General features: G+C 39.9%; 1 protein-coding gene across 1 annotated transcript in view; it reads left to right on the top strand.

Moving 5' to 3' along the window:
• Positions 1-1753: 1753 nt before the first annotated feature.
• Positions 1754-27531, top strand: part of GLB1 (galactosidase, beta 1) — a gene marked incomplete at its 5' end in the record, with an annotated part of 26162 nt that continues 384 nt past the window's right edge. Inside the window, 13 exons of the mRNA XM_009572950.1 lie at positions 1754-1924; positions 2227-2287; positions 3111-3205; positions 4490-4670; positions 5931-5989; positions 6881-7002; positions 7097-7137; positions 7605-7717; positions 10790-10864; positions 15071-15160; positions 17102-17215; positions 18374-18505; positions 23512-23748. Coding sequence (XP_009571245.1) covers positions 1754-1924; positions 2227-2287; positions 3111-3205; positions 4490-4670; positions 5931-5989; positions 6881-7002; positions 7097-7137; positions 7605-7717; positions 10790-10864; positions 15071-15160; positions 17102-17215; positions 18374-18505; positions 23512-23748 — 1491 coding nt within the window. The remainder of the gene's footprint in view (positions 1925-2226; positions 2288-3110; positions 3206-4489; positions 4671-5930; positions 5990-6880; positions 7003-7096; positions 7138-7604; positions 7718-10789; positions 10865-15070; positions 15161-17101; positions 17216-18373; positions 18506-23511; positions 23749-27531) is intronic.

Consider the following 27531-nt stretch of genomic DNA (forward strand, 5'->3'; position numbering starts at 1 on the left):
AACTTAAAAGAATTCTGTATTTCTAAGCAATAGTTTTAAAAATAACATAGCGGTTACGGCTTAGAGCAACTAAAATTATTCTGCAGTGAGAACCTGGATAATGGTATATGGAACAGGGAAAGCAAGCACTACTTTATCTACAAATGTCAGCAATCAGCTTGCTCCTCTGCTTGAAATTTAGACAAAGTGCACAAAACTAAAGTAATGTTGAATGTATTTTCACATGGTTCATAGATGAATTAAATGCACATTTAGTTTGTTCTACAAGTGAGTTAATCGTGTGCTTCAGAAACAATTAGAGAAGGTTGACAAAGAAATATAATATACTACATAGAGGGGAAAATCTGCATTTTGATGCCTGAGTGTGTTGCTTTGACTCCATCCCGGCATACAAATTTTAAGCTTTATCCTTTCAAAGAGAGGCTTAAGATTTTGGCATGTGTGAGGCTATAATATTAACTAATGTTGTTGAAAGATTATAGGTTTTGTATTTGATGTTCGTGTGCATGTATGTATGAGTGTGGCCATTTCAGTACTGTGCTCATGGGAGGGTTCCTGTTTTTCTTGCTTATTGAAACAGTGTTTTCTGCACTCTCTTTAAAAATACAAAATTAACTCTGGAACATATAAACAAACCCAGACAGTAAGAAAAGTGTTGTCTGAGAGGATCTTTGCTTGACTAACCTCGGTTTTGGTTTCTCAAATTAGTTCTCTATGGAACAGTGGCAACAGTTCTCTTAGAGGGATTACAAACCTATGTGCAAAAAAGTAAATGCGTGGAGAATGGGAGTTTTCCCATTCTCTTGAATCCGTGCTCAGGCTGTACTCATCCCTAATTTTAATGTCTGTCTATGCTACGACTGCCACTTAGTACTATCCTAAGGCAAAACTCTCATGGTTGTCAGGCATGGGCCGTAAGCTACAACGCTACGCATAATAGTTGGTAGATAACATGTTTCTTTGTTGTCTTGCAACCAAGTGTATTTTTTTATCTTCTGTGAGATGTTCTGTGGTGAGGTTGTAGTTTCTTAAGTCCTGGAAGTAGCAGACAGGTGTTCTCTCAAATGGTTATCTGCTTGTTTCGCAGCTTTATTACTTGGTTGAAATGAAGTTTTACTTTGTCCAGGCTCCTGGGCACCTTAGCATCCTCTAACTTGACCGTTCTTCCCATGCTGGTTTTCCAGAACCTGCGTTGCTCCTACTCAGTGAAAACTTTCGGGACCTAGATGCAATATCATTTGAGGCTTAGACATTTTTAAGTTCTTTGTAGTGGCAGCAGCATGGACCTGTCAGCCTAGTTGGTGTTTCCTGTGCAAGCTGGGTGATCCATTCGCAAGGGGTCATGCGCTGTTTTGGGCGAACTTGTTCCTGACCACCTCCTTTGTAAGTGGTTTACAGTATTCATCTCTTCACAAACCTCCCACCACTATACAACTGGCAGCTGACTTGCTGACATCAAAACTGTTGACTACTTAAATTTTGGAACAGACATCATGGTTTTAAAATGGCACTACCAAAATCTGTTCTTGCATTGATATGGACTCCTGCAGACATACTGCAAAGTACTAAGCCTTTTTTCAGTATTGATTCTAACATATTCTGCCATATGAAGTACCTCACAGAAGAAAGGCCTTAGAGTTATTCTTGTATTTTACTGATCTGAAGACCAGTTCAGCATTACAGATCTCTGGGGCGTGTAGTGCAAACAGTTATTATTTGGAGTTCTGGTTTAGTTTCAGTTTCCTAATGGAAGGTGATCTTCTGTCTTCATAGGTATGTGCCATGGAACTACCACGAACCCCAGCTGGGCGTGTATGACTTTTCGGGTGACAAAGATCTAGAGTATTTCCTGCAGCTTGCTAATGACACTGGTTTGCTGGTTATCCTGAGAGCTGGACCTTACATCTGTGCAGAATGGGACATGGTACAGCCTTTTGTAACAGTTATCTCATTTCTAGGGTAAATCTAATGCAAGTATTTCAATCTTAAAGTAGACAAACATACTTGTATCCTTGGACAAGCCTCTTGGTTTAGTGTATTAAAGCCCATGCATCCTACGTAACTTCTTACAACGCAAGCTTACTTTGTATTTGTTTTTTCATTGGGAATTATTTCTTACTTGTAGAAGATCAACCTTCAGGTCTCAATATGTGTTTTGATAAAAGGCTAAATTATTCTTACACTTTCTAAAAATAGTCACTGAAGTGATTCCCTTTCCTTTCCCAGGGAGGTCTTCCTGCATGGCTGTTGGAGAAGAAATCTATTGTTCTCAGGTCTTCTGATTCAGGTAAAGGCGTCAAAAAGGACTAGCAAAAATACACTTTAGCAGCAAGGCAACTTGCTGTTTGAAGCCATTACTAGATAACTTAAGCTGAAATATGAATTATCTTGTGAGTAAAATATTCAGTACTTTTAATTAGAAGTGTGCATTCAAGAAGTATGTAGAACGAACAAAGTAGGGTGGAAAGTTTCCAAGGTATTAACAGGTTTCATGAAAATTGGTGCCAAGAGACAAATCATTGTCACCATTGAGGAAAAGAAGGGTAGCTCTCAACTTTGAATTTTTCAGTTTTGCAACAGCCAACTGGCCACTCATTGTGGGGGTCGTTCCTGGCTGGTCAGTGTGCATTAGTTCCAGAACTAGTTACAGCATTCTTATGTGCTACCTGGTCATGGACCAGACATGGAGGGATGAGATGAGACAGCAGGTAAAGGTGGTTATTGGAGTGCGTATTAGGGGATGAAGATATATATCATATCTGACTTCTGCTCATTGTGGGATAAATTATCTATTTAAAAACAGTAGTACACATAGCAACATTCAAATTTGTTTTCCTGTTGAAATGTATTAGGACAACCTGTGTGAGACATATTGAAGTCTCTCTGGTGATTTTCAAAGTTCTTCAGTATTTAAATGTTTTATTTTTTAGTAAACTGTATTGGCAGCTGACATTTGTGAACAAGTATAAGAGCACATCAGTCCATTAAATGCTGTTCTGTTATACTTCACATATTTAGAACACTAGGTAAAAACTACCCATATATAATTTAAAACAAAAACTAGAAAAAAACAGAGAAGTTGTGAAACATTTATACTTTGTGTATCACAGATTATCTGGCAGCAGTAGAGAAATGGATGGGTGTCCTTTTGCCAAAGATGAGGCCTCACCTCTATCAAAATGGAGGTCCAATCATCATGGTGCAGGTAACTTCCTGAAAATCAAATGAACCCAAGCAGCATGGATGCTTATATTGCTCTTGCAGACACTCCATGGGTGTTGGGTGGTAATGTCACAGATACTCCTTAACAGTTTCAGGTAGCTGAAAGATTCTGATGAAATCCCTTATCCAAAAGAACCAAATGCACTGTTTCCAGAATTCAGAGAGCACTCGTCTGCTCTATTAAAGTTGTTTCCCGCAACTGTAGAAAGCAATAGAGGAAGCTTGTGGAGCTTTTTAGATCTGAGTTTCATGCCAGTTCTCACATACAGCCACAATACATTACCTGAAACCCTCTGACAGGAAAAAGGGGAATAAGGATACCTGCAGATAGAAGCAAAAGCAGTATGGAGTAAGCCTAAAACTTGTGACAAAAACGGCCTCAAAATTTAGGCTTTTTAGTTCTTAGCACCTGACTTAAGCTGTAGATGTTTCAGGACGCAATGTTGTGTGTTCATGGTGAGTAGCTTCTCTATTAAACTTCTAGATGTGCAGTGGTGATTGTTCCATATTCTTAGTATTTGACCATAACAAAAGTTTTGTTTTAATTTTTTTGTTTTTAAACTCCCTGGTTGGCACAGGATGGGATAGGAGACCCTTCTTATAATATGCCCAAGGTCATCGTTCTTGAACAATGTATTATGTCTATTGAGCAAAAGCACTAGGCAAAATTTTTCCTTGGCAGAAATAAGATGCTTATAATAGGATTTTCAGAAATAACTTTCAGGTGTGTGTGGCATTGCATCTGGAGCCTGAAAGTCCATCCCCTTGGGAAAAGGGCAAGATGTGTACTTCTCAGTAGTAGCAGGGTTGTCCTTCTCCCCTCAGTCCATTGAGTCTATTGCAGGGCTTTGCTGTTCATGTGAGCCCTTTGTAAGTGTTTTTGTTCTGGAGGTCCAATTTTGCTGCAGTTTTGACCATGTCACAACCTGTTCTATGGTTTTATTGTTCTGCTTGGGAAGTGGGTCATAGTTCTCCATTTTAAATAGACTGTGTTTTGATCACTGTTGCAAAGTAGCTGGGGTAGACATTTGTATGTGGAGGGTGGTTTTGTAGGAAAATTACTTCTCTCTACACAATGATTGCTCCACTGTAAGATACAGGTGAGAGGAATGAGTGCCTAGATGTGTTGTCTTCTCTTACTCCTCAGGTCTGGAGTTAAAATCACATTTTCAGCATTGCCATCAAAGGAAGAGGATGGTTGGATTTTTTGGTATCACATGCAGACTGAAACTGGCTACTGCTTTACTGACTTGCTTTTACTGTGCAGGTCGAGAATGAGTATGGAAGCTACTTCGCTTGTGACTATGACTATCTGCGTTCCCTTCTGAAGCTCTTTCGCCAGCATCTTGGGGATGAGGTGGTGCTGTTCACAACTGATGGTGCAAGCCAGTTTCACTTGAGGTGTGGAGCTCTTCAGGGTCTTTATGCAACAGTGGACTTTGCCCCAGGTTGGAGACTGCGGTTTTTTACCAAAAATTCTGTTGTGTCTGTTTTTGTGGCAGGACAAACTGACTTAACTGCTTGACAAACCTGACGGCTTTGTTTAAATGGGGTAATAGAATCATAGAATATAAAATATCTCAAGTTGGAAGGGACCCATAAGGATTGTCGAGTCCAACTCCCTGGCATTTATGTATATTTGATGTACTCTTAAACGTACAAGAATCACCCACAAGTACCAGTTAGAGAGTCATAATCACTTCCTCGCATCATGAAATCATGAATAAACAATTTACACTGCTCATAGTGCGTATTTCCTAAAAATTAGCAGTAATAGTTGCCGTTTATTCCATTGATTTTTTTTTTTTTTTAATTTTTTTTTTTTGGTGCTGGGGTTTTCTTGTGTCCTCTGTCTGTCCCAGAATCCAGCCCTCATAGTTAATTTCTTTTTAAGCCAGTGGTTACTGGAAAAAAAATTACTGCTGAAGATCATAACCAGAAATGTGCACACTGCCACAATTTGCTGTGATATAAGCCTGAAGAATGGCTAAGCAACCATAGTGTGTTCAGAAAGTGCCCTTTTGATAGAGGAGGAGAGTTAATGATGTAAATGTTCATATACTGCACGGACTTGGCAAAATAGGCTTAAAGCACAAGAAACAAACTCCAAGATAGATCTTTCCATATTTTTTTTATATGTGGCCTCTTTTGTACATTATTCTCTCTACAGTCAAAGATGTGTGCTTAGCAGAAATCTGTTTTCCTACAAGTAGATTGAAATTGTGAACTCCTTCATGTGTATCATTTGTGAGATGGGGAGCTACTCATGGAAGTAGTTACTTCCAGTCTGTATGGCTTGAGCCACTAGGATTGATCAGAAGTGAAACTCCTCTTCAGAGATTGCCTGGCTTCTGTTCTTCCCCACAGTCTTGGTACCACAACCCCGGGCCTATAGGTTCCAATGACCACGTAGCAGTTCTGACACATCTGACTTTTTGGTGCCAGGATGTCAATCCTGAGAAAAGCCGGGTTTTCTTAAGCTGTATCTCAAAAGCAAAGACTTGAATGCATGCATGCATACATATTTTAAATAAATTCTGCAACTTAAACACTGGAATCAAAGGTATTCATTTCTGTGTTTTCTGAAGTAACTATCTTGTCTGGATTTTTGCTAGATGTCGAAAGGGAGATAAAGCACCTATTTCAGTAGAATGAAGGACTGAAAGTCATGGATGTAACAATTCAATTTTATTTCTATCTGCTTATAGGTGGCAATGTCACAGCAGCATTCTTGGCTCAAAGGGGCAGTGAACCTACGGGCCCTTTGGTATGTCTTTTCACTTAAATTTCTTGTATCATTCCTAATCTTGCAGTGGTTAATAAGAAAGGATTGACAACAATGTTTTGGACAATTTTAGGGACAGGTTTACAACAACATAATTTCCAAGTCAGTCAGAAAAACTGAATAGAGGAGCTTCTGTGTGCGTTTGTCAAATCCACATTAACTGCTGTTCTGTAAATACTATTTTAGTCTCAAAAGATACTGATTCTGTTTCAGTTTTTTTTTCCTTGCTAAGACAAATGTTTACAAAGCAGTGGAAACAGTAAGTATGATTAGATGAGTTGGTGAGGTACATGTGTGGGTGGAAGTTAAAAGCAAAATTAAAAGGGCAGGTTAGAAGTTGCTTCCTGTTTTCAGCTACCCTAGAGGTTTTACACAAGCTATAATGGGATGTGAGATCACTGGAAGCCATTTTGACAAAGAAGGCCCATTGAGGGTACAAGATTATCTCTGTGCTATGAAATTGTTGAGAACACAATTTGAGTATTTGAAAAATTTTTTTTTTCATTACATCTAATCTACGTATGCTATTCTGCAGAGATTGTATTGGTCCCATCGTTCATTTGAATGCCAAGCATCTGAAAGACGTTCATGTTGATGGGTTCCAAGGAAATCCATGCTCTTTGGTACTTAAGCAATTATTTTCAAAGTGTCCCTATAAAATTATTGAAACAATCCTTTAATTTCTTCAACCAGTAATCTGCTGAAAAGGACTGTCTTCGTGTATACTTTGCTGTATTTATAGTAGTTTAAAATGGCTCGAATGAGTCAAGGTGCCTTTTTTCCTTCCCTCTTACAGTTAGTAACCTTGAATCACATTGAATTCTGTTCTTGTTCCCTCTTCATGTTTTCCCTTCCTCTTTTGCCTCCTTTCAGGTTAATTCTGAGTTTTACACTGGATGGTTGGATCACTGGGGGCACCGTCATTCTGTTGTACCCGCACAAACTATAGCTAAAACACTTAATGAAATCCTGGCACGTGGTGCTAACGTTAACTTGTAAGTATGTGTTCAGTAGAGGTTAATTTGGGGGGGGGGGGTGTTTCCCAATTCAGCAAAACCTGTTTTAAGTGGATGGCTTTTTTTCCTTTAGGTACATGTTTATAGGTGGGACTAACTTTGCCTATTGGAATGGTAAGAAATTATTTAAATTATACTAATGATGTAGGGAAGCTGTTTATGAATTAGGTAGTAAGGTATTCTGCGAAAGAACAATCTATGCCTGCTTTCACATGGCAAAAGATGACTGTGCTAGCTGTTCTCTGTTTATTTCCAGCATGTTGTACTAAACCCACATGGTATTTATCTTTGCAGAGGTACTTCTGCTTCGCTCAGTCCTTTGAAACAGTTGAAACATGGATAAATTTGTTTCTCTTCAGAATATTTCTGAAGACTGTAAAACAGAGCAGTGTGAGCTCAGAAGGACGTTGTCCTCCGTCAGAAATAGTTTCTCTATGCCAAATACCAAGGCCTACATTGAATCTAAAAATGTAGCAGAGTCTGGCTGTGATTGGAAAGGATTCTGAAAGTTGATACCTTTGGAGAAAAAACAACTCTTTCACTGCTTCTATTTTTTTTTTTTTTCCCCTCTCCTCCCTTAGGTGCTAATATGCCCTATATGCCACAACCCACTAGTTACGACTATGATGCTCCACTGAGTGAAGCGGGGGATCTGACAGAAAAATATTTTGCCTTGAGGGAAGTCATTGGTATGGTGAGTGTCCCTCGGATATATTTAGAATGGGTCTTTGAAACATCCCTGGTGTATTGCAAACTCTCTCAATCTTGTGTTGGTATAAGTTACTTCTGAATTTACTATTTTCTGCAAGTAAGGGAAGTGAAGTAGAACAAGGCGATTAGGCCAACCGAACTGCTTGTTGTTACACAAGGGGAAAGATCTTGCACCTCTCTGGCTATCCTTTCTGTGCTGATGGCTCCCTCCTTCCTTTCGGAGTTGGGGATACTGGTGCAGGTCTGACACAGAAATGATTCAGCTCTGCTTTTTTTCTGTGTTTGTCTTCTTTCGACTCAAGGTCAGTAAGCGAATTGGCTGGCTCAGTTAGATGAGAGCCGGTGCTGGCACAAGGGGAGCAGAAGGAGGCAGGAAGGGTTTGGCTGGGAGTAGAGATGGAGGAGGAGTGAACAGAGCTTTACCCTTGCAGCAGAGATCAGCCATTCAGTCGGCTCAGGCTGATCACTTAATGTCAGCTTGATACGCACTGCAGCTTAGTGCTTTGGCTGTCCGTATCCCAAGCTTCATGTTGTGGTTTTGGGCCTCTCTGAGAAGGAGCGTGCTTATCCAAATGAACACATCTTGTTTTTGTGATGCCACAAACTGTAGCTAGTGGGTGGGACCAGCTTTGCCTTTGCTGTAAAAATGCACAGTATCTCTACAAACTGGAGATTGAAGTGAAACATGGCACCTATATCTGGATTTTGAATAGCCTTATTGGAGGCCATTCAGATGAGGCTTAAAAACAGATTCCATGGGATCTGCCAAGGCTCAGGCTTGTACTCGCTGTCCTGTTGCATGCCAGCAACATTCCTATTCATGAGAAGACATTTTTTGATGGGAGTAGATCTCCCAAAAGTGTATTACACTTTCTCTAGGGTTGAGCACGCCTTTATCTCCGTACCTGTGGAAGGCCTGCTGTGGATCATTTTCTTCAATTTCTCCATTATCCTTAAGCTTTCCATTGATGGGATAATTTTGATAGCCTTTCAAGGGGAACCTCCTGTCTTGATACAGCTTTTCTCACCAGAGAAATTCCCAAACTTCCTGTTTTTGAGTTGTTTTCTTCAAGGCAAGATCCCTATCTGAAATGTAAGTAGTGTTCTAGTGCACTGAGATAGCTTTGATAAGATCTGAAGTGTTCAGTTTAACCTAAGGTGTGTTGGGTCATGGTACAGCTTTTTTTGGTGTGGTTTCTTTATCTCTTACCTTCCATATCCCTAGGATCTCAGTGAAGTTTTCCTGTCTCGGCGGTGGGTTCTAAACCCGTAACAGTCTTATCTACTCAGTTGCAGTTTGAGGTGGAGCTGATGAAAGAAAATTAAGTTGCCTGTAACTAATGACTGCTTTCAAGATCTTAGCTGTGCCACAAGGCTAACACGTTATAATATTCCTTTACTGTTTCCTTCCGTTAATAAATGTAATAAATAAGAAGGGTTTCAGTCTACAGCTTCTTTCAATTGCTGACAGCAATCTCTAATTTTTACTATTTGGGCTGAAATTTCCTACTTTTGACTTCTTCTTTTGGGTGAATATAGTTTTTCTTTTCTTTAAGCCAGAATATCTTGATTATTTTCAAATACAGAGAGGAAGAAATGAACTTGTTACCGGAAATATAAATCAGGCTTTCATCAGTCCATAGTCGAAATTTGACAGGAGGGCATTGGGAATTACACAGCTGTGGTCCATTTAAAAAAAAAAAAAACAACAAAAAACCAAACAACTAAACGTTTAAAAAAAAAATAGACCAACTAAACAAAAAAACCCAACCTTGTCTTGCTGCAGAGGTCAGCTTTTGAGCATGAGTTTTATGCTGGATATACCATGTGTAAGCCCAGCAAATCATGCCTTGTGCTAAAACTTTCAAGCTGCAATCAAAGTAAAATCTCTTAAGAAAAATGCCCTTTCAGCCCCTCACCAAATTTATTTAAAAAACAAAACAAAACAACTAGGAGCTGCCAAAGTAAGTACTCAGAAGTCACCAAATGTGCAGATTAAGATAGTCTTCACAAGAGCAGTCATTTGTGCATGTGTATTAAAATGTAGGCTTAGATTCCTTGATCGCATGGGTATCTCATCTGCAGAAGTTTTTTCTCTATAATGTGCAGACAGGGTCATGTTCAGTAAATGAAAGAACAGATAGGAAAAGTGGACATTACAGGAGACAAGTAATGGCAGGAAAGGGAGAAGGGGCGATGGCAGGGAGAAAAGAAGGTTGTAGGCTCAGAAAGGAGGAGGCTAGGGTATGGGGCAGAAAGCCACTGTCTAGACTTGCCACTCCTCAGAGGTGTCAAGAAAGGTGTCAAGAAAGTGGTGGACATCCTTCACCCCTTCTCACTGCTGATCTCAGATGGTTCTTCCTAGAGATAATAGGGCAAGAAGCAAACAAAAATAGCCCAGCAGTCAGAGTGTTTCCTTGTCATGTTTCCTTGTGATTGATTGGGCAGTTGTCTAGACCAGGACCAGAGGGAAGCTAACGATGGGACCTCAAGGATTCATGGAGCTGTGGAGGAAGCTGTGGTCTCAAGGCCTGCTTCTCAAAGAAACCAGCTCAGGCAGTAATGGATTAGCAGGTGATGGTTGTGGAGTATAGTAACACTGAAGGGAAAGGCACAAGAGGCTAATAATTCCCATATGGAAGTGCTGCTAAGGAAGGGTCAGGTGGAATTACTGCTCCACAGACTTGGAAACGTTAAGTCAAGCTCCCTTGGACTGGGGAGACTGCAGGGTTGTAGAAGACAGTAATGCAAGCTCTAACCACAGGAGGGCTCAAAGGGCATTGTGATTCTTTGGCAGCTCGTTTGTTCACTATGCTTTTTACCGTTACCTCAAGTTGAATAGTTATTAAAAATTGTTTACTATATGTGATCAAGTCAGATGTTTGTTTGTTTTTTTTAAAAAAACCCCTCCATGTTAGACTAGATGCAGCTCTAGTCTTTTAGCCCAAAGTTCTACTTTTGTAAGTTGTGAAGTGGAAAGTGAGAATTCAGTTAAAGCATGTTTGTATTTAAGTTTTGTGTGTTTTTTTTTTTTTTCCCCTCCTTCCCTTTCTAGTATAAGCAGTTACCAGAAGGTCTTATCCCTCCGACAACACCCAAATTTGCATACGGGAAGGTTCGCTTGCAGAAGGTAAATTAACATCTGTAATATGCTGTGTATATTTCCGTAATGCTGTATGTTTGCTTTTTGCAAAACATGTTTATGAGGGTGTCACAGCAGTCTCTAGATATCATACAAAATAAAGAGGAAAACCTTGAAACCGAACTTTCAGGAAGGAGCGAGCAGAGCTTGGGAGTTAGGAATCATGCCCAGGGTAGAGAATGAGAAAATGTATGTTTTCTGGATATAAAAAGATAATTTTTGCAATATGCAGTATGTGTCTGAAGTTTTACTGAACTGAAATTAATACATTATTAACACAACAGAATCATAGTTGTCTAAGATAACTCATGTATGAGTAATGTAGCTGGGGGAATGCTAGTATGAGAGCTATGAGCAAAGAGTGTTTTTGTAGCTGGTGATGCCTCTGAAGTAGAAGCAGCAGATAGGATATACATATCTTTTAAATACTTCTAGGTGTTTAAATTTTGAATATGGAACATATATCAATAAGACTTTTAAATTTATTGAAAAGTTTCTTATAAGATTTGTGAAGATCTGTAGCTGATGAGAGAAATTAAATTAGTTTCCTGCCAAGGGAAAAGCATGCAGAACCTAGCATGCAGAACCCAGCCTTGCTATATCTTGTCTGACAACAGTGATATAACTGGTCAGCACATGAGTAGCTGGGGTTTGTCCATAGCACCATCATTTTAGGACCAGTGACAATTTTCTGTGAAACACGGTTGAGAACTAGGTTCCTGCAGTGAGTGTAGAGGATGCCTTAAGGGGGGATGGAAGAGACAACGGGTATGAAGTTGGCTATATTCATTCTGCTGGCACAGACAAGTTGTTCTGAGGTGGAGGATTACTGCAGTTGGTGTACTGGAAACCAGTTCATAATGCTTTGATTTTATACTTTGTACTTTTAATTTGGCAGCCACCTTTCCAATCAGTGATGTATCTGATCTGTTATGCACTGCAGCTGAAGTATTGCAAAATTTAGTAGTGATAAGGCTTTGCAGGCATTTTCAAGTCATCCCACTCAAGTGGTGGGCAGAACTACTTTTTGTATAAAAATGATTCACCAGTGAAGTTGAAACAGATCTATATCATTTTCAACAACCTTTGAGTATCTTCAGACTTTTTAGGGCAGGGGTTGCCATATGAGGTTTCACTGAACTGGCTTATATTTGGTAGTGACTATATACCATTATCAGTACACCCAGCACTTCTACAACCTACTTCATAGGTTGCCAGCGTTTGGGAGCCTAGCAATCAGATTTTGACTCTCCCATCTTCTCATGGTTCATGGCTCTCGGATAGGGCTGTCCAATTTCACTAGAACAATGAACTTTCTCTTTCATGCCTTCGAGAAGTGAATGCTGCAGCGTGCCTGGCCCAGACACCTGTTTTACAAAGGAGGAGTCAGATGACTAAGCTTGCTCAAATACCGCAGCTTTGACCTGGCCATCACACTGGGAGCCCTGTTCCTGCACCTTCTCACCTTCTACACTTCCTGCTTTTTTGACAGGAGGTATTTTACTCTCCACCCAGCAGTTTTAGGAATCCAGATGGCATGTCTAAACTGCCAGGTGTGAGGTTCCTCTTATTGCCTGTAGATATACTGCCATCTGCACTGAAAGCCTCTAGAATTGTTTTCCGGGAAAAAGGCTGCTTTTTGCTCTGTGAACCCACTGCTTAACTTCAGCAGCAGTTTATTCCTCTGCTTGGTTACCCTGCAGCACAGGATGAGTCTCAAATCACAGAGGGTTTGTCCCATCCCAGCCAAAGCCGTCCTCCCAACTCCGTCATGCATTCTAGCCCCTGCTGGGACCAGGTCCAGTGCACCTTGTTGCATGGAGATGCCTGAATGTATTTGGGTGAATATCAGAGAGGGAATATTCTAAATGATAAGACTTAGCTTTGGTAATAGTAAACTTCCCAGCTATATCGTTTGCAGTGACAGTGCTAAAACAGGTACTATGCGAAGCTTCCCTGTGCAGTCGAGGTCCAGCAGTCAGTCTGCTATGCAGAGCATTGAATCTACTGCAGTGAACCAACTCCCTTGACACTTTTGCAGAAAGAAAGGGGGAAAGGAGACTCCAGAGTATTTTCAAGAGTCATACGGTGTACTTTACAGAGGTACGTGTAACCAGAGCAGGCTGTTCTCTGTTTTTTTTTCCACAAGATATTCTGTGATAATTCAGTCCTTAAGTACCTGAGTACTCAGCTACTCAGGACCTAAACTTGAGGAGAAGAGATCTCTGCCCTTAGCAGTGCTGCCTGTCATATTTGCTGGGTTTTGGATGTTTGCAAATAGGTTGCCCCAGATGAAAATAATTGGGGAACCCAGGTTAGTTGGGGAGGGAAAAGAAATAAAATATGAAAAACTCCCCTGCTGTTCCCCAATCAGGCAGTTGTTCATTTTGAGCTATTGAATTATTTTAAAGAATTCTCTTGGGTGGGGAAAAAAGGTAATTTATTAAAAGATGCTGGGGACACTGACAGTGCTACAGAAGAGCAGAAGACAGAAAAGCAGGCGATGAGGAAAAAATCTTGTTGCATAGATGCAAAAGAGAAGTGTTGAAGATGAGGAATGAGGGCCGGCAAAGGCAGAACAGCAACAGATGGGTTCCTGAAATGTGAGCAAGATGACAGGGTTTAGGGGTTTAAGACCCAGAATGTGGGGAGCATCCTTTCCCGAGGGATGCTGCTTCTACTTCAGAGGCATCACCAGTGTGTCCCCCCACTTCCTTCTTCTTCCCCCAGCTTTATACGCTGAGCATGACATCATATGGTATGGGATATCCCTTTGGTCAGTTGGGGTCAGCTGTCCCAGCTGTGTCCCCTCCCAACTTCTTGTGCACCCCCAGCCTACTCGCTGATGGGGTGGGGTGAGAAGCAGGAAAGGCCTTGACTCTGGGTAAGCACTGCTCAGCAGTAACTAAAACATCCCTGTTGTTTTCAGGGGTATTAACGCTGTTTTCAGCACAAATCCAAAACATGGCCTCCTACTAGCTACTATGAAGAAATTTTGCTCTATCCCAGCCAAAACCAGTACTATACTGAAGAAATAATTGCGTGTACGTAGACAATTCATGCTGACTTCTGTCACATACAGGATTTCACACAAAGTGATGTACGTTTTGATATATAATGTAATATTTCAGCATTGCTGAATTTCATGTATGCTTGGCAAAAATTCCATACTTCTGTTGTTGAAGTAGCCTCAGAAGTTTGTATTGCTGTGAATGCTCTTACAGTATACAGTCTTATATAATTTTAAATGCCTAATTTTTTTTACTGTTTTTTTTCTCAAGCATTTGAAAGTAAATTTGCATTTGAGAAATATTTTGAATGCCTGATGTGTAATTACCACTGAACAGTGACAGTACTTCTGGTGAAACGCACTGACATCTTGCATGAAAAATATGAATGCAATTGATTTTTTTGAGCTTGTAAGACTCTGGGCATATTGTGTGCATCTTGACTAACATAAAATTGATAGTGGGCTTTGAGAGAGAATTGTAGATGAGTAAAAAACTATAATTGCAAAAGGAAATTACAGATGGCAACAAAAGGCAATTTAATTGTACACATGTAAGTCCTTATTCAGCAAGGTACTTATGCATGTGACTAGCCTAAACCTTGTCGCAGTCTCACTAAAATCAGTCCAGCTACTTATATGTGACACTGAATTACAGCCTTAGGGTTTCTAAAGTCATTTAAGACTAAATAGAGTAAATTCATCTTGGATAACTCTTGATGGAATCAAATTGTATCACTACTTAGCTCAGAATTATTCCAGAGTAACTCACTGGAAATCAGTGGCATTTTCCCTAGGTTGATTTTAAGTATAATTTGAGCAACATTTAGATAATATAGTTGTTTTGTATTAATTGTCCAGGCTGTTGTGTTTGTTTATAGAACTTTTGTGAGAAACTCCTGGGTTAGTTCTCATTGAATAATAAAGGCTCACTTTTATGAATGCATAGCAAATTTAAAACATCTGGATTTTTAAAACATTGCTCCACATGTAGGATGTTTCTTTCAGGGTTCATCAGGTCTCTGTACTGTATTGTATTAATGTGTCTGTAAGGATGACATAGGGGCTTAAGATTTCTTTGCTTTCTGGACAGATGCAGCTAGCTGGCTAGGTGGCTGGATATGCAAGCTATTGTATTTGGATTGAAATTTACTGACCTTCATATATCTGCTTTTTCTATGCTGCAGGTGGGCACTGTGGTGGAGGTTCTTGACAGGCTGTCGCCTGCGGGACCGGTGAAAAGCACTTACCCATTAACCTTTGTTCAGCTAAAGCAGGTGAGGATTCCTTTAGTAGGCACTTTGCAGTAATTTTGTAAAGTTTATTTTAACAACCCTCTGTGGTATGACTCTTCTTATGTCAGTGTCTTACACCTTATCTCAGCACAGAGGTAATGGTATTATAAAGGTGTCCTGGATTTTTGCACTGGAGACCTTTCCATATACTACAACGCTCCTGTTCTGCACCCGAGGTTTTCCTCTTTCCATGAATGTAGGTATATATGCTGTCCAGGCTTTTACCTTTATCTCTCTCCTCTCTGAAGTATTGATTTTCAGGTTCTTAAGAGACTTTTTTTTTAATCCATCTTTTTCTTCACTATTATTTTTCCTTATTATTTATCCTGTTTTTTCTTTGCCTCTCCCCATCTGCTATCAGAGTGAGCACAGTAGCTGAGACACTGCTTTCTTATACAAGTCAGGGGGCCTGGAAATTGGGGAATACAATTTTACACTTCTGTGGGCCTCCTACTTATTTGTAGTTCTTTTCTTTTACTATGTATGATGAGGCAAGAGAATGCAGTGAGAGAAACCTTTGGGAGCAACCTCTTGGAGTTGTTGCAGCCCGCTGTGGAGGTCATTCACCCCACTGGTTGAGATAGGAAAAATACCTTTCTCTGCATTTTCCTGTGGCTTCTGCTGACTCCCACTCTCCCCTATGTTCCCTCTCTGTCAGTCTCTGCATCAGTTTCCCTGTCACTTTTGGTGACTTCCATATCTTCCCTCACAGTCAAAGGTCTTTCCCTTGCTGCTGAGGGACTCTGTCTTTCCATTAAGGTTACATGGCTCCTTGATCATTTCTGTACCAAATTTTGTGGAGACTGGAGCATGGGTGCTAATGGCCTGCAGCTAAAATAAACTACTTGGAGACAATGTGATGGTGGTAGTAGTTGGGGGAGGGAGAAGAGGGGGGAGTAGTTTAGCAGATGTGTGGGATATGGCATTAGTCAAGCAGGGGTTCAAAGCTCAGATTTCTCCTTTCCAAGCCACTAATAGAGAGATGTGAGAGAAGCTGCAGGTAGTATGCTATGGCTAGGTGTAATTTCTAGCAGGCTTTTCTCTCTCGTCCTCTGGCCTTCCCACCCTTAGTACTCTGCTTAGGAAAACTCCTGAGAGAAGAGGGCAGCCAGAGGAGCTTCCTAGCATATTTTTAAACCTTTTTCTTTCCCTCCTGCCCCCCCTCCCTTTTTCTGGGCACCTTGTTGCAAATGTGATGCAAGTCTAGTAATTACAGCAGAATGGAAATGGTTTACTCTCACTTTTTCCTGCCAGGGTTATGTTCTAATCCAAGTCTTGAAGATAAATGGTTTTGTGGCTACTCAGCGAAAGAGACAATGCATTTTTTGACTTGTTTTTAATTTGTGTTTCACTTTGTGATGAGAACAAATCCAGTTACTTTATTTTTTTCTTTCCTGATGGGGAACTTAGTGAAAAATATTCCAAAACGTTCCTGATGTAAATCAGGTAGTTTTTAAAATAGATAATATTGACTTGATGAATATGTCAATTTATGGGCACTGAGTAACAAGTGCACTTTCAAGTTTGTTATATAAACTCAGTTATGAAGGGGTTTTCCAGCTATCTTTTCATTGATTTTAATGAAGAAATAATACTGTCGGTCATTAACTGCTTTGTTTCTGTTGAGGAAATACCTTCATAGCTAAGACCCTTATCTTTTCAAGTTACGTAGATGTTCTGATGAAACACTTAAAAATGGAAACTCTGTGGAATTTACACCCATTACTTAAAGGTCAAAGTGAACTCTAATCTGAAGCTGGTATCTGTGATAGATGCTATCTGAAGTGAATGAAGGTTAACGTTTCAATCCGAGCGTGTAGGCAGGAATGTGGGATATTTCTAATTCATGACCTGAACCGAAGCTACGGAATGACTTGGTTTATTAATCTGTTTGGGGTTTTTTCCTTTCTTTTCTTTTCTTAGTATTTTGGGTTTGTACTGTACAGAACTACGCTTCCAAAAAACTGTACGGAGCCAACACAACTGTCTTCACCTTTAAATGGAGTCCATGATCGTGCCTATGTCTCTGTTGATGGGGTAAACACTGTTTGCTGGTATTCATTTCTGCTATGAGTGGCCTTCACAAAAGTCATGGATACAGTCTGCCTTTTTTTTTCCTCCTTTCTCCAGCTTACCAAAACAACTTTATTAGATGATCTTATTTAATCAGATGAAGGAAGTAAGGAAGTATACAGTTGATTCATACTAATGTTCATATTCATATTTCAGAAAATATACCTATCTATTATTTCTAAGGAAAATGTAATTGTTTCCATTTTTGAGATATTTGAATGTTGATATAGATTCATGACTTCAGTGGGGAAAAAAAAACAAAACAAAACAAACTAGAAGAAGGGTTTACTTGCAGGTTCATGAAATATGTTAATGACATATATATGCTTGGTGGCTTTCTACAATGTTTCCATAGGTTGTTTTTTTTTGTTTTTTTGTTTTGTTTTGTTTTTTGTTTTTTTAATTCTTCTCTTTTTTTTCCTTTGAGGGTGGGGGGAAGTGGAAGCCTGAGCCTGTGTCTTACCTTATGAAACTAGCTTCTGACCACAAGTTAAAAAAAAAAAAAAAGAAGTTTATTGTACAGCATGCGAACTTCACGTTTCTTCCCTTAAGCAGGGTTTTGTTCCTGCTTAATGAGAATTAATATCAATTCACAGACTTTGATAGCCTATTTTTTTAATTATTCTTTGACGTGTGCTGACTCTCATCACCTTTGTGTCCAGGTCAAGTCTTTCTTTCCTTATGTTGTGGGACTGGGAATAAAGCTAAATATTGATGCGTGCTTAATTGGAAGATGCAGCCCCTTTTAATCACTGATATTGCCAAAATCTTTTCAGTCACTAGACTAAATTTGAGAACTTGCTTTTTGTCAATCAGGTGCATCAAAACCACTAGCGTTCTAACAGTTGATTGAGTTAGTTGAATTCAGCTAAGAGATGGCTGGTGTCAGACAAATGCTGTCTAGCAGCACATGCAGTTGATGTACTGAAATGTGAATATTGACATAGCAGCTTTGTCTGTGTGTGTGCTCACATGCAAGAGGAGGAAAGGAAAATTACTTTTTTTTTTTTACTTTTTTGTTTGTTTCCTTTGTCCCCTTTCTTTTCTTCATGCAAGTTGAAGAGACAAATATCAGGGTTTTCAATGGTTATTGTTTTCTTCCTCGTGGTGTAATTCATATAGGTTCCTCAAGGTGTCCTTGAAAGGGACAAATCACTTATGATAAATATAACTGGGAAGGCTGGAGCAAATCTGGACATCTTGGTAGAGAATATGGGCCGAGTCAACTTCGGTAGATACAATAATGACTTTAAGGTAAGTAAAATCATTTGAATTACTGGATTGTGGTGACTTTTCCTCTTTTCCACAGCTTATAAAGAAAGTAGTGTGTTAGAGCAAAGGGATCAGGATTACACAGCTGCAACTTTACCTCAAAATATAACTACTCACTAGTTTTCATTTGAGTTTTTCCAGTCACTGAAATCAAAGTGGAATTAAAAACTGACAGACTTTTTTTTTTTTTTTTTTTTTTGTTGGTTCACTTATGTTGTCAGCCAAAGTGTCGCCCACAAGACTTTCAGTTTGAGTTGAGCCTGTAGCTAACATTTTAAAGTGTGCAAAGCTGTTTGGATAAACTCCAAAAATGCATTGGAAATCGGTCTAGATCTTGGTCTTACTTTGAGGCTTGTGAATCCTGGGGTTGTATTTGTGTGTGTGTGTGTGTGTATGTATGTATGTATGTATGTGTATATATATACACTTTTGTATCTCTTTTCATGTCCCATTTCATTTGCCAGCAGCGTACCCTTGCAATATTTTCAGTGTGGTTAGGAAAGGCTGTCTCATGAGCATTTTTTTTTTACCGTGCAAAATTGCCAGTTCAGATTTGGACTGATCAGGTGTTAGAGATAATTATCAGAAAGCTTCTGAATGCTTCTGGGTCCATGCTACACGTTGGGACTGTCACCTCCCTGCATGAGTGGCTGTGATAGGTTGACCTTGGTTGGCTACCAGGTGCTTACCAAGCCGCTCTACCACTCCTCTATCAACAGGACGGGGAGAAAATACGATGAAAAGCTTGGGGGTTGAGATAAGGACAGGGAGATCACTCAGTAATGACCATCATGGGCAAAACTCAACTTGGAGAAATTAATTTAATTTATTGCCAATTAAACAGAATAGGATAGTGAGAAATAACAACAAATCTTAAAAACCCCTCCCCCCACACCTCCCTTCACTCCTGACTCTTCTACCTCCTCCCCCTCAGCACAGGGGGATGGGGAATGGGGGTTGTGGTCAGTTCATAATGCTTCATCTCTGCCACCCTTTCCTCCACACACTGTTCCCCTGGTCCAGCATGGGATCCCTCCCATGGGATACAGTCCTTCATAAACTTCTCCAATATGGATTCTTCCTACAGGCTGTAGTTCTTCAAGCACTGCTCCAGCATGGGTCCTTTCCATGGGGTGCAGTCCTTCAGGAACAGACTGCTCCAGCGTCTGTCCCCCCCAAAAAGTCACAGCTCCTGCCAGAAAATTGTGCTCCTGCATGGGCTCCTCTCCACCAGCTACAGCTCCTGCCAGGGGCATGGACTCTCCACAGGCTGCAGCTTCATTCAGGGCACATCCACCTGCTCTGGCGTGGGGTCCTCCACAAGCTGCAGGTTGGATATCAGCTCCACCGTGGACCTCCATGGGATGCAACGGGACAACCTGTGTCACCATGGTCTTTATCATGGGTTGCAGGGGAATTTCTGCCCTGGCGCCTGGAGCACCTGCTCCCCCTCCCTCACTGACCTTGATGTCTGCAGTGCTGTTTCTTTCCCATTTTTCTCACTCCTCTCTCACAGCTGCTACACAGTGGTTTTTACCCTTTCTGAAATGTTATCACAGAGGTGCTACCAACATCACTGATGGACTTGGCTTTGGCCAGCAGCGGGTCCAGTCCATCTTGGAGCCATCTGGAACTGGCTCTGTCCAACATGGAGGCAGCTTCTGGCATCTTCTCAGAGAAGCCACCCCTGCAGCCCCTGTGCTATCAAAACCTTGCCACGTAAACCCAATACAGTGGCAGTGCCACTAACATAACACTAGGAAGGGCAGGGGCAAAAAGGAAACTTTCCTGGGTTTAGACTTTATGGGATCCCAAGCACTGTGCGGTATTTGCTAAAGAGAGCAGTATTGTAGAGGCCAGTCTTGTGTTGTGTTTCTGCCGTGTTCAGTGCCACAGCACGCTATTTTTTTAGTTTTTTATATTAGTGGGTTACAAGTAATAATGAAGTAATGACAAAGCTTTACAATTAAGAAGAGATTTGGAGCCCCCTAACTGGAAGAATCTCTTAAACACCCCCTAGATTTGACTTAGCCTAAATTGATTTGGCGGTGTTCAGAAAGCTTGTCAAATGTTTAATAGCTGCCTGATGATTGTGGTGCCTTTTGGTGCTAAGGTGATGCCAGGTAAATTAGAAGCTTCTGTTTCCTCTCAAACAAAATTCTGTCTGTGGCAGGTATCTCAGAGCAAAATTAAGACTTGTCCAAAGTGTTTCTCGGTTAGTTTGGATGCAAGAGCTGGAGAAAGATAAATATTACAGGAAAGGTACGTCCCTGAACAGTACCGTTTAGTTATCAAGCAAAGGCACACATACTGTGAGGAAGTAGGATTCTTAAAGTTGTAAGTAGGGGAAAAAGTAAACCCAAATGTGTATGCATCTTGAGTAGCCTAGTTGATGAGACCACAAACTCTGGTTGAGTTTGGGCCTGTTACAGAATCCAGTTCAATCATAAAACATAGACTGGGAGGAGACTTGCAAGATCTCCAGTAGGCAGAATCTCCCATTCTCACACTTGTGTTATGTTGCCATGAGTAGGATGGGCCTGTTTGCATAGTTAAAGAAGGATATATTAGTTATGATTAAGCAGCATGGAAGAATTGAAGCTGACACCTGGTTGAAGGAGACTAATTGACCAGTTATCTTATTCTTAAGTGTGTTGTGATGAGATTTTTAGGTGTATTTCCAATTATGCTAAGACTCTAGTCAAGGCAAAGCAATATAACTCTCAGCATTTGCAAAGCTGGTAGCCTACAGGCTTTCACCATATCAAAAAGCGGTTTCACCCATCTTACGCTTTGGAAGGCATACAGTTACTTAAATCCTAATCAGAACAAAACTAAATATATGTGGGAACTCTGAATTAAAAGCATCAGCAACTGAGGGTTTTCTGTGCTTGTGGCCTATAAATTCAGTCGGCAGCAGGAGTGCCAACTCTGTTTATACTGTCTTTTCAAGGTACCTTGCCTTTATCTGAGTGGCGAGAGAGGGCAGCTAGTTCCCCAACGTTTTGCCTTCATGTAAAGGCAGCAGAAATGTTGCATTTATTTATTTATTTAATAACAGGCCAGGTAATAAGGAACCTATGTGCTTAGTGCTAAATTAAGGTAACAGAGGTTTAGAGGTTGGATTAGGGAGGTGCTCAGCGTTGCTGTGGTTGAGCTGAAATTCACACTTATACCAGCGTTTCAACCATTTAAAGATTTAAGAGTGAAAGCAAGCTTAGTAGACATGTGCATTGTGAGAATAATCCTCTAAAAGCAGGATCCTTCCGTGCGGAAGAGGCAGCCTTTCGCAGGTAGCTTTGGAAAATGTGCATTGCTTCTTCCCATAGAATCCCTCCCTTACGCTGTTCTTTGTGTTGATTTTGAAAACTGGGAATAATTATACGTTGGGTTTTAGATATTTTGTGCTTTCAAAAATAACTTTAGGGGAAGAGGTTCCTACCTTGTGAAGCCTCGCATTTTAAGGAAATAGGGTAGCTTTTCTGGGTTTTGTTTGGCTGGGGTTTTTTTATCACTTTTTTTGAGCTTCAAATGGAACCAGGCATCTAGCTTTTGGGAAGGAATCTTAAAAGGGTTTTGGTTTTAAAACATCCTGCTGATCCAAGTCTTGCTGTTGAAGGACACGAAGGAAGAGTGTGGTTTCTGTTTTTTCTGTATTTTTTGACATGCTTAGTGCCACCTATATCTTTGTTTTACTTGGAAAATTTATATATCTGGACTGTTGAATATGCATTCTTATGCAGACCAAAGTAAGAATGCTTAGTAGGCACTTCATCTCATTTGAAAAATCACACTGTAGTGCCTAAAGATGGACACGCAGGTTAGAAAGTTTGGGCTAAAATTATGTTGCATTACTTCAATTGACTGCTAGACAGAGTAAAGTCTAGGTTGTATAGAAAAGTTTTGCCACTTAACTCTGTGCAGATATTTTATTTTAATTAAAAAAAAAAAGTTCCTGTTCTGTAACGTGGGCATCTAGGTAAAGGAAGAGAAAACCAATTATTGCTCGTATGGATGATGAGGCTTGTGGAGTCAGTGCAATGCTTATTAGACGTCAGAAGAGACACATGACATGGTATCAGCCCTCTAAGGCCATAAAAAATGTGGTTTTGCTTGTTCCTGTTCGACATGTGGTGTTTGCAACAGAACTGGAGTTGCACTGAAAAACAGCTTCTATGCAGGGTCTATTCAAGCGATTATATGGATGTAGCAGCATTGCTTTAAAATCAACCCCTTGCATTGCACTGAAACACAACTTTAGAAACTATTATTATAACACAATTTGGATGTGTGCAGGGGTAACTTAATGTTCCTTTCACTCTTCTTAAATCATGACCTTACCTTGCTTTTGCATTCATTGTGCAAGTACCCTGGTGTGCTGCACATGTGGTTCCATAGAAATGAAACAGGACTCCGTGGGCTTGAAGCTGACTGTAAGCTTAAAGTATTTCACTGAATCAGGGTCACAAAGCATGTGCCTTGATTTTGTGATACTGTATGTTAGCTGTGGAAGATTTGTAGGAAGGAAATACTGCTTTCTTTGCTATTGTGCAGGTTAATGTCTTGGGTTAGTGACTCAGTGTTACCAAATCTCTTGATGGTATCTCAAACTTACAATATTTAATGGTTTTTTCTGCTTTTTATTAAGCCCCAGGTTTTGGAATTGTGTTCATGTTAAAGCAAAACAGAAATTTTCAGTTACGGGAAAAAAGTTTGAAAAAAAAACTTAGGCATCAGTGAAAGCTCAAAACTTTGAAGAGGAACAGATCTTTCACAGAGAATAAATGAAACCCTTTATTCTTAAGCAAAGCTTATAACTTGGTGAAGACCAGATGCTTGTTTTTTTTCATACACAGAATGGCAGCTGTTGCAAGTACTTTTGATTCAGTTTTTATTTCTGACTGATTTCTAGTTGCAGCCAAATAACTTCAATAACATGAAGCTAATTATGATATGGTTTGGTGTTTGTTTTTTTTTCCTCCTCCTAGGGTCTAGTTTCAAATTTAACTCTTGATCAAGATATACTTGTTGAGTGGGAAATCTATCCTCTAGATATAGATGGAGCAGTGAACCATGACATTAATGGCCACCTTGACCGACCAAAGAGATCTGGCAATCCACTGAGTTATGAAGCACCTACTTTTTACACTGGTAGACTTTCAATTCCTGGAGGGATTCCAGACTTGCCTCAAGACACCTATGTCAAGTTTCCTGGCTGGACAAAGGTACAACTTTTTGCTATAAAAACTTGAAGTCCACTCAGAAAGCTACTGAAACTTCTATTGGCGATCAAAGTTCCACTTCTCTTGGATGGGTAGAAGTTGGTTGTAGTGGTGGGGTGTCTCAAATATATTTAAACAACTAGGAAATGGATTCCTTGCTTTAAGTAAATCTGGAGAGAAACCGTTAAGAGAAGGGAAATATATTAAAAAGATACATGATATTGGTCTAGAAAGTGGAGCATCACAAAAAAAAAAACCCCTGGTTATATTGATTGATTAAAAGTAACTAAGAACATATTTGCGGTGTTGTGTGAGGAACTATGGATCCTGTTACAAAGCATAGAGACTGTTGGACACAACTGCTGCTGTTGTGCCCATAGATGTGGATCCAGTGCATGGAAGATGTTACTGCTTGTCTTCTGGAGGTTACCTGTAGCTGGACTGAATGGATCAGAGAGCACCGCTGTGAGAAGCTTGTGGGCAGATCTCTGTTAATGGGAACTTCTCATAGGGCTGGAATGTAACTAGAGCAGCAAAGAGTGTTTTCACAGTGCCATGTTTGAAACAGCCAGCATGCAGGATGGGTAAGGACCAGCTCAACTAGCTGGTGGGAGGCACAGAAAGCAGAATGTGTGCACTGAAGTGCCACTCCTCTTGGAGGCCTAAGCATTTAAGTCCAGGCTTCAGGGAAGTGCCTGTGATAGTGTTAGGTAGCAAAATTATTCCTTTCTGAAACAATTAATTTACTGCCATTAAAATAGAGTAGGAGAAGGAGCTGCTGGCGATCTGTCTACGGTATTGTAGTGGTTAAAGCACTTCCCAATATGCAGAAGACTGTGATTCATTGCAGGCACTTAGTGTTGCTGGCAGTGAGCTTGGATGAGGAAGTCTGACTTAGTCCCTGATCCTATATATGTGCATATCTTACACAATCACCAAATAAAATCCAAAAATAGCTCTTGCACAGGAACTGGAGACTTTTGCAATAAATTCTGTGACCCCATGAATCATAAATTTTCTTCAGGAAGCGAGATGACCATACCTGCCTGTTGGCAAACTCATCTTTGAAATGGCAATTCTCATGTATTGGTGGGAGTCTTTTCCTCTGATCTATTGAACATAGAAACCTCTGTTTTACATAGTTTGTAGCAGTCAACGTGAAGAGATCCCAGACAAACTGTAAGTAGGGCTATCGAATTGATCCTTCAAGCTTTATATGGATTGGACCAAGGTTTTAAATAAGATACCCTGGAGTAATAAGATTGAGGTGATACTGGGTGTGGAAACTGAGACTTCCAGATAACTTTACCAATGAGCAAATGCTTTTAAGGCAGAGGGCCATAAGGGTTTACATTCCACTCAAGTCCCACTGGATCTGGGCCTTAATTCCTTGAGTATAAATTGTTAATGCTAAGGTGTGGAGAGGGACTTTTAATAGGGGTTAAAACCCACCTGTTTGAGTAGTTGGAAAACGGTGGAAAAAGCACTTACCAAGAAAACATATAGTTCTAATGATGATCCTGCCTTTGCATATGAAGACAAGGAATATGGCATGTTGGACAGCCTAGAAGAAGGGTGCAGCATTAACAGTCATGACCTATGTTGTAGCTCGCTTTGCCTTCAGTGGCTTTTAAACCCTTCACTCCTAATAAAACTTCCTCCACCCTCGCTTGAGGAAGCACGATGGCCTTAAGCATACATGCTCCTCAATGTTTGGCTAGATTTATCGGACCTTTTTTTTCTTCAACAGAAAAGAGGATTTGGAGTCAGGACTGTTCTTGATTTCTGTGGAATCACGAGTTGTAATTGCTGACCCTGCTAAAGGAAATCTTGTTACTGAAGATAGTAACTCCCCTCCTTTATTTTGTCTAGGGCATATTTATTGGTAGTGTGTATAGTGTCATGATTTGCTGGTTTAGGGCACACATTCCTGAGTGTGCAGTCTTTAGAACCTACAATGTTAATAAGGACAGTTTGGAATTGAGAAATTAAGTTCATAGCTTTACTGGAAAAGTGAGTTACAACCAGTGACCGATTAAGATCGGAAACAGAGACCTGTCTGATCATACCTCCTGCGTTAGAACTCTAATGCAGTTGATTCCTACAGTAAACTCCTACTTCCTCCAGGGTTGCAGTCGCTCTCTGTAGTAGGTAGGCTACTGTCTGGTGGGTATACTCACTAATTCATCTTGTGTGTGGGGAGGTTGTATTAATGCCACGTTTTCTTCTAAAACTACTACAGAAGCAGAGTAGTGAGCTTGAATAAATAGCTCTTCTCTTGCCTTTTAATACAGCAAAAACAAGCCACAAAGCAAGATAAACTTGATTTAAAAAAAAAAAAATTATTAAAAAAAAGAAGTTTGAGGTCAAAGTTCATTAACACCTTGGCAGAACTGTTGCAAGATAGGATCTTATACCACGGAAGTGGATACAGAGCTGAAATAACTCACCTGCATTTGCAAATGTACCAACTCTTTATAAAATTTCTCTTGAGTTTCATAAAATTTGTTTTCATAAATACTTGAAAAAGAAAACACAAGAAAAATACTTCCAAAACAGCTTGAACAGCAATACTCACTATATTACAGTTGTGCTTCTGTAAATCCTTTAAAAGATTATTCTGATTTCAGCTATCCCAGACAATTTTAGAAATCACCAAGAGTGCTGTAAAAGTCCTTACTTTCCACTGATTCAGACTATTTTATTATTTTTATCAGTGTACATCGATGCCATAAGTTAGTTTGGTTTTCCTCTATATTCTGATTACCAAAAGCCAAAGCAAGAGGGAAAACACAGATGCAGCTATCTGTTCCCATCCCTTTTCTTGTCCATTGAACTCGTCTGACGTATGGTGAAAAGACACTTAGGAGGAGTAAAAGCAAATAATTTGTCCAAATCAGCTGTATATCCTCCCTTATGTCTTGTTTAATGAACCAAGATTCAGCTCAACTCAGTAGGAGTCCATTTACAGTTTTAATGAACATTCTGCAACTCACCAATTCTGGAAAAATCTGCATTTGTGTCACTTCATTGTGTCTATTTTGTGGTGTATAAATGACTGTTTTGACTTTCTTCTTTTTCCTCTTGCCCAGTTTTGTTTTATCTTTTGAACTTAAGGTATGTATAATGTTAGAACAGTATTTTGAACTAGCAATTCTGGCCACCTCCACTATAAAAAGTAATTTAAATAGTTTGTATGCCAAGTTAGCCACAATTTCATTGAACTTAAATTAATGCTAGCAGACCCCTAAAGATTTTAATGGTTGTAGGTAACTACAACAAAATACAGTACTCTCTTGCAGTGTGATTTCATGAGTTCTTGTGTTGACTAAGCTATTACAAGTATATTAGACACTTGAATTTCATGTGTCTAGACAAGCTATATCTTTTTCATGAAATCATGCAACAGGAAGGGACTACCAAGATAATGTAGTCTTATACTTGTACAGACAGCCACAACAGAATTAGGACCTGCTTTTTTCTTTTGTGAATTCTTTCTCCTTTTAGCAATCAGCTTCACGCAAATAAAATTCTCAGGTTTGCTTTGGTCTGAAACTTGGTGCAAAATGCAATGCTAGGAACCTGCAATTCTGTTTTCCTAAGTATTGTCATATTTGGAATTACTGCAGTATTTGACCAGTTTGTTTTTAAATATTAATGATGGCTTTAACTTATCAGGGAATTTAGATTCTTTTGACTGTCATTAGCATTTTCTTGAACAGATTTTCTATCCTTGTGTTCTGTCAAACTGAAAGATGGAGGAAATTCAGTTACTATGTGAAGAGC

This window comes from Fulmarus glacialis, unplaced genomic scaffold (assembly GCF_000690835.1).
Source record: "Fulmarus glacialis isolate BGI_N327 unplaced genomic scaffold, ASM69083v1 scaffold13652, whole genome shotgun sequence".
NCBI lineage: Eukaryota > Metazoa > Chordata > Aves > Procellariiformes > Procellariidae > Fulmarus > Fulmarus glacialis.